Source organism: Pongo pygmaeus, chromosome 6, assembly GCF_028885625.2.
Source record: "Pongo pygmaeus isolate AG05252 chromosome 6, NHGRI_mPonPyg2-v2.0_pri, whole genome shotgun sequence".
NCBI lineage: Eukaryota > Metazoa > Chordata > Mammalia > Primates > Hominidae > Pongo > Pongo pygmaeus.
Window position 1 is genome coordinate 9930909 of NC_072379.2, and position 7079 is coordinate 9937987.

The following is a 7079-nucleotide window of genomic DNA, read 5'->3' on the forward strand; positions in this document are numbered from 1 at the left end:
TTTTAACAAATTAGCCGGGTGTGGTGGTGCGTGCCTGTAGCTCCAGTCACCAGGGAGGCTGAGGTGGGAGGATCACTGGAACCCAGGAGTTGGAGGCTGCAGTGAGCCATGATCACACCAGCCTGGGCACTCCAGTCTGGGCAACAGAGTGACTCCATCTCTAAAAAAAAATAAAAAATGAAAAAAAGACCCTAGATGAAGCTGCAACACGTTCTGGCTTCCTGCCTATAAGCAACTCTGAGTGTTTTTGTTGTTGTTGTTGTTGTTTGAGACGGAGTTTCGCTCTTTGTTGCCCAGGCTGGAGTGCAGTGGCGCGATCTCGGCTCACTGCAACCTCCGCCTCCAGGGTTCAAGCGATTCTCTTGTCTCAGCCTCCCGAGTAGCTGGGATTACACGTGCCTGCCACCACGCCCGGTTCATTTTTGTATTTTTAGCAGAGATGGGGTTTCACCATGTTGGCCAGGCTGGACTTGAACTCCTGACTTCAGGTGATCCACCTGCCTCATCTTCCCAAAGTGCTGAGATTACAGGTGTGAGCCACTGTGCCCAGCCTACTCTGAGTTTTATCTGGTGACCTTGCCCCTGTTTGGCCTGCCCAGCCCCAGCCAGTTTCTGACCATGACTGTCCCCGCAGCCATGGAGTGTCCAGCAGGTACCATGTATCAGAGCTGTATGACACCCTGCCCAGCATCCTGTGCCAACCTGGCGGACCCTGGGGACTGCGAGGGCCCCTGCGTGGAAGGCTGCGCCAGCATCCCAGGCTATGCCTACAGCGGCACCCAGAGCCTCCCCCTGGCTGACTGTGGCTGCACCAGCAATGGCATCTACTACCAGGTCCGAGCTGGCAGCGGGAGGCCCTGGGGAGCAGAGGTGCCAAGAAGAGCTAGACCAGGGATGGAACCGGAACGTCTCCTCCTGGCCCTTCCCCTTTCTAGCTGGGCAGCAGCTTTGTGACTGAGGACTGCTCTCAGCGGTGCACCTGCGCCAGCTCACGGATCCTGCAGTGCGAGCCCTTCAGCTGCAGAGAGGGGGAGGTCTGCACCCTGGGGAACCACACCCGAGGCTGCTTTCCAGGTGAACCTGCACTCCTGCCTGGTTCCAAGCTGCCCCATGCCCTGGGGCATCCATGGACCAAGGATCGTCCCCTCCTTGTCCTCAGGACTCTTCCACATTGATTTCAGGATGTCTGTCCCTGCCTTCGTAGGGAGGGACAAAAGACAAAGATCTCCCGTTCCCTAAGCATCCACAACCTGCCAAATCCTTCCCTAGAGTTCCTTCCCACGATCTCCTTCAGCCCTGGTGGTTAGCACAGCACTCTTAATATATACGTAACAAACATGGAGTTCAGAGAGGTTAAGCAGTTTCCTGCCGGGCGTGGGTGACTCATGCCTGTAATCCCAGCATTTTCGGAGGTGAGATGGGAGAATTGCTTTGAGCTCAGGAGTTCAAGATCAGCCTGGGCAATATAGGGAGACATCATCTCTACTAAAAATGAAAGAAAAAAAGAGCTGGGTGTGGTGGTGCACTCCTGTAGTCTCAGCTACTTGGAAAGCTGAGGTGGGAAGATCACTTGAGCCCAAGAAATTGAGGCTACAGTGAGCTATAATTGTGCCACTGCACTCCAGTCTGGGTGACAGAGTGAGATCCTGTCTCAAAAAAGAGAAGAGAAGGGAGGAGGGGAGGGGAGGGGAGGGGAGGGAAGGAAGGGAGGGAGGGGAGGGAAGGAAGGGAGGGAGGGGAGGGAAGGAAGGGAGGGAGGGGAGGGGAGAGGACGGGACGGGAGAGGAGGAGAGAAGGAGGGAAGGAGAGAAGGAGAGAAGGAGGGAGGGAGGAAGAGAGGAAGAGAGGAAGGAAGAGATGAAAGAGTTTCGAAGGAAGGAAGTTTCCCCAAAGCCCAGGGCTAGTGAGGCAGGGTTGGGAGCCAGGCCGGCTGAACCCTGGCCAGTCTCTGGCAGCCGCTGCTTTCTCCCCTGGCGTCCTAGCCCCCAGCCAGGCCTCCCCTGAGCTGGGAGTGTCCTCCCAGGGCCCCCCTCCCACAACCTTCTCTGTCCTTGCAGAAAGCCCGTGTCTGCGGAATCCCTGTCAGAATGACGGGTGGTGTCGGGAGCAGGGAGCGACCTTCACCTGCGAGTGTGAACTTGGTTATGGGGGAGACCTCTGTATGGAGCCTCGAGATGTGCCACCTCCCAGAAAGCCAGGTGAGGGCATCATCCAAGGCCCTGTACCCTCACAGCCTCTTCCTGGCCGACAACCACAGAATGATTCTATACATATTATATTCACATATAGAATGATATGTATTATATTATGTTATAGATATCATATATTATAAACATAATATCAACTTGTAGATATAATGGATAATATATTAATATATGTTGTATATTAATTATATATTTATATATTACATATATTATTATAGTAGGAATTATAATATAATCCCTAGAAATCAGCAGGACAAGCATCCTCAAAAAACCAGTCCTGGCTGGGCGAGGTGGCTCACGCCTGTAATCCCAGCATTTTGGGAGGCCGAGATGGGCGGATCACGAGGTCAGGAGATGGAGACCATCCTGGCTAACACAGTGAAACCCCGTCTCTACTAAAAATACAAAAAGTTAGCCGGGTGTGGTGGTGTGCGCCTGTAGTCCCAGCTACTCGGGAGGCTGAGGCAGGAGAATCACTTGAACCTGAGAGGCGGAGGTTGCAGTGAGCCAAGATCAAGCCACTGCACTCCAGCCTGGGCGACAGAGCAAGACTCCATCTCAAACAAAAAACAGAAAACAAAAACAAAACAAAAAACTAGTTCCTGTGCCCATGTCCTACCTATATACTGTGGAATCTTCTCTCTGAAGCCCAGCTCCCCACTCCTGTGACCTGTATCTCTCACCCCTGCTGCTTCCTCCTCCTGTGTCCTTCTGTGCCTCTCCAGCACCTTCCACTGTCCTTCCCTATCCCAAACTACAATTCCCATGGGCCTCTGGGCCAGCGGTTCTCCAGCTTTATCTTGCCTAAGATTGAAGACGGGGTAACTTGTGAACATGTGTATTCCAGAACACACCCTGAAAGATCAGATTCAGTAGGTCTGCACTGGTCCTAGGAACCTGCTTTTTTTTTTCTTTTTTTTTTTGAGACAGAGTCTTGCTCTGTTGCCCAGGCTGGAGTGCAGTGGCATGATCTCGGCTCACTGCAACCTCCGCCTCCCAGGTTCAAGTGATTCTCCTGTCTCAGCCTCCTGAGTAGCTGGGATTACAGGCGCTGGCCACCATGCCTGGCTAATTTTGTATTTTTAGTAGAGACGGGGTTTCGCCATGTTGGCCAGGCTGGTCTGGAACTCCTGACCTCAGGTGATCCTCCCACCTCGGCCTCCCAAAGTGCTGGGATTACAGGCATGAGCTTCCGCACCCAACCAGAATCTGCATTTTCAACAAGGGCCCAGGAAACTATGGAAGTGACTCCAGGGCTACTCTTTGAGAAATGCTGGCTGAGATGACACCTGGACTCTAGGGGACCTATGAGGAACAGCTCCCCACCTAAATAGGCTTAAGGGAGGGCAGGCGTGGTGGTTCATGCCTGTAATTCCAGGACTTTGGGAGGCCGAGGTGGGAGGATCGCTTGAGCCCAGGAGTTCAAGACCAGCCTGGTAACATAGCAAGACCCCATCTCTACAAAAAATCACGAAAATTAACTGGGTGTGGTGGCATGTGCCCGTAGTCCCAGCTACTTGGAAAGCAGGCTGAGGCAGGAGGATTGCTTGAGCCCAGGAGTTCAAGGCCGCAGAAAGCTATGATCGCGCCACTGCACTCCAGTGTGAGCAACAGAGCCAGACCCTGTCTAAAAAGGCTTATGGGAAACAGAAAATATTGCGAGGGTGGCCGGGGTTGGGGGGGCGGCACTAAGACCTTGGAGTCCCTGGAGGTGAGAACCTCCTGGAGGGAGAAGCAGACACACCTAGAGATTTAGAGAGATGAGGTCCCCTGGGGTAACAAGTAATCCTCAAAAGGGAATACCCCTCAGTCCCCACCCTTCCCGTCTCATGTTCAACCTAATGTCTCTTCCCCGCACCCAGAAGCATCTAACCTGGTGGCTGTCCTACTGGGACTGCTGGTGCCTGTGGTGGTCGTAGTACTAGCCGTGACTAGAGAGTGTATTTACAGAACGAGGAGGAAGAGGTGAGTCCTGGAAAGGAGAGAGGAAGGGTGGGTGGGGTGTGCAAACAGGGGAGCGGCTGGGCCCGTAAAGGGCCACTCAGGGACCCATGTCTATTCCCCCATGCCTTCTAGAGAGAAAACGCAGAGTCAGGAGGGAAACAGACTGGCCAGGCTGGTGGACACACGTGAGAACCAACCCCACAGCCCGGAACCTCGGGGTCTAGAGTTGAGTCTCCTCTCATACATGGTTTTCTTGCTTTCTCCTCAGATACTGTTCTGGACTGTGCCTTTTAAGTTGCTCAGTTTTGAGTTGTCTTCAGACAAGAAGATTAAATAAATTTATGTATTTATTTATTTGAGACAGGGTCTTGCTCTGTCGCCAGGCTGGAGTACAGTGGCACGATCACAGCTCACTGCAGCCTCAACCTCCTGGGCCTCCTGCCTCAGCCTCCTAAGTAGATGGGATTACAAGTACACACCACCTTGCCTGGCTAATTTTTGTATTTTTAGTAGAGACGAGGTTTCACCATGTTGGCCAAGCTGGTCTTGAACTCCTGACCTCAAGTGATCTGCCCAACTTGGCCTGCCAAAGTGCTGGGATTATAGGCATGAGCCACCGTGCCTGGCCCAAAATTATGTATTTTTGAGACGTGAATGTCCACATGATTATAGTGGAGGAAGTTGGGTCTTGGAGGGAGGAAAATGAGAGAGAGAGGCACGTGGAGCCCTAGGTAGGGCTGGGTTCTGTGCAAAATGTCTAGAGGGCAGAGGAACCTAGATTTGAGGTGAGGGTGTTGTCCCTTAGAGAAAGCCACATAGGGGTGGCCCATTCAGTCCTGGCGAGGCTGACATCACTAGGGGAGACAGAAGGAGCAGGGAGGGCAGAAGGAACAGGGCGGGCAGGGGAATGAAGGGTGGGATGCAGCCGCAGACCCTCGGCTTCTGATTTAGAAGAAGACTTCACCTCAGGAATCCGAGTGCTTAGAGGACGTGGCCTCTGGCTCCCCACCAAGGTGATTCTGAGAAATTTTACATGTCAAGTACAGACTAAGGTTGGGGAATGTGGCTTTTTTTTCTTTTTCTTTTTTTTTTTAGAGACAAGGTCTCACTCTGTTGCCCAGGCTAGAGTGTAGTGGTGCAGTCATAGCTCACTGCAGCCTTGACCCCCGGGGCTCAAACAATCCTCCCATCTCAGCCTCCTGAGTAGCTGGGACTACAGGCGTGCACCACTACACCTGGCTAATTTTGATATTTTTTAGAAGAGATAGGGTCTGTGTTGCCTAGGCTGGTCTTGAACTCCTGGGCTCAAAGAGCTCAGCCTGCCTCCACCTCCCAAAGTACTAGGAATACACGTGGCCACCTTACCCAGCCAAATGTGGCCTGCTCACCCTTCCTTCCTTCCTTCCTTCCTCCATCCTTCCCTTCCTTCTTTTCTTCCTCTCTTACTCCCTCCTTCCTTCGTTCTTTTCCTTCCTTCCTTCCTCCCTCCCTCCCTCTCTCTGTTTTCTTTCTTTCTCTCTCCCCTCCGTCCCTCCCTTCCTTCTTTAGAGACAGGTGCTTCCTCTGTTACCCAGGCTGGAGTGCAGTGGCGCAATCATAGTTCACCCCCCAAAGTCCCTCCCACACCTCCTCGAGGGAACAAAACATGGGTGATGTGTCACCAAGGGAAGAGGGGACAGAGGACTCAAGAGCCCGAGGGACTCCAGAAGAGGGCTGTGGCGGTGAGAAATTGAGGACAAGACTCCCTGGGCTGGGAAGGGCCCAAGCTGTGATTTGGGGTCCATCACTGACACAAACATGACAACAGGGGGCGACTGAGGTGCAGAAATGGAAAAAGCAGGTCGGGCGTGGTGTAATCCCAGAGCCTAGGGAGGCTGAGAGGGGAGGACTGCTTGAGGCCAGGAGTTTGAGATCAACCTGGGCAACATTATGAGGCCCCCCCGTCTCTACAAAGAATAAAAAGTCAGCTGGGCATGGTGGCGTGCACCTGGAGGATTCCCAGCTACTCAGGAGGCTGAGATGGGAGCTTGAATTCTTGGGCTCAAGCCTCAGCCTCTCAAGTAGCCAGGACTACAGGCGCATGTCACCACGCCCTGGCTAAAAAAAGTGGCTTTTTCCAAAAAAGCAAATTAGCCTGTGACCCTCTGGGGAGGCCCCCACCCTCGGCATTCCTCCATTTTCCAAAAGGGGATAGGGGTTACTGAGGGCGGGGTCTGGGGTCTGTGTTGCTGAAGAATTCTGACCTCTATCCTAGTAGGAGTGACCCACTCACCCCAGCCTGAGGCCAAGGTGCAAACGTCCCGCCCCCTCCCTTGGGGCCTCTGCCTCCCATCAGGCAGGTCCTTGCTTGGGAGTGGGGGCTGGGATGTCTTGCTTGTGCTCTAAGAAGGAAAGGAAGGCTTGCTGGGTGCGGTGGCTCACACCTGTAATCCCAGAACTTTGGGAGGCTAAGGTGGGCGGATCTTTTGAAGTCAGTAGTTGGAGACCAACCTGGATAACATGTTGCAGTGAGCCGAGATTGCACCACTGCACTCCAGCCTGGGCAACAGAGCAAGACTCTGTCTTAAAAAATAAAAGGGCCAGACACGGTGGCTTACGCCTGTAATCCCAGCACTTTGGGAGGCCGAGGCGGGCGGATCACGAGGTCAGGAGATCGAGACCATCCTGGCTAACACGGTGAAACCCCATCTCTACTAAAAGTACAAAAAAAAATTAGGTGGGTGTGGTGGCGTGCACCTGTAGTCCCAGCTACTCGGGAGGCTGAGGCAGGAGAATGGTGTGAACCCGGGAGGCGGAGCTTGCAGTGAGCTGAGATCGTGCCACTGGAAGGAATGGAAGGCTGCCAATTGGGTTGGGGGAGGATCAGGATGTAGGACCCCAAAGGGGATTTGGGTTTGGGGATGTCAAAACAGGGAGGATAGGCTGGGTGTG

The 7079-nt window shown here is 53.4% G+C and overlaps 1 protein-coding gene across 1 annotated transcript in view; it reads left to right on the top strand.

Moving 5' to 3' along the window:
• ZAN (zonadhesin) overlaps positions 1-4506 on the top strand; it is a 62182-nt gene extending 57676 nt beyond the window's left edge. Inside the window, exons 42-47 of the mRNA XM_054496406.2 lie at positions 635-834; positions 936-1074; positions 2058-2198; positions 4067-4169; positions 4281-4333; positions 4417-4506. Of these exons, the coding sequence (XP_054352381.1) occupies positions 635-834; positions 936-1074; positions 2058-2198; positions 4067-4169; positions 4281-4333; positions 4417-4442 (662 nt within the window). The 3' untranslated portion in view covers positions 4443-4506. The remainder of the gene's footprint in view (positions 1-634; positions 835-935; positions 1075-2057; positions 2199-4066; positions 4170-4280; positions 4334-4416) is intronic.
• The last annotated feature ends 2573 nt before the right edge of the window (positions 4507-7079 follow it).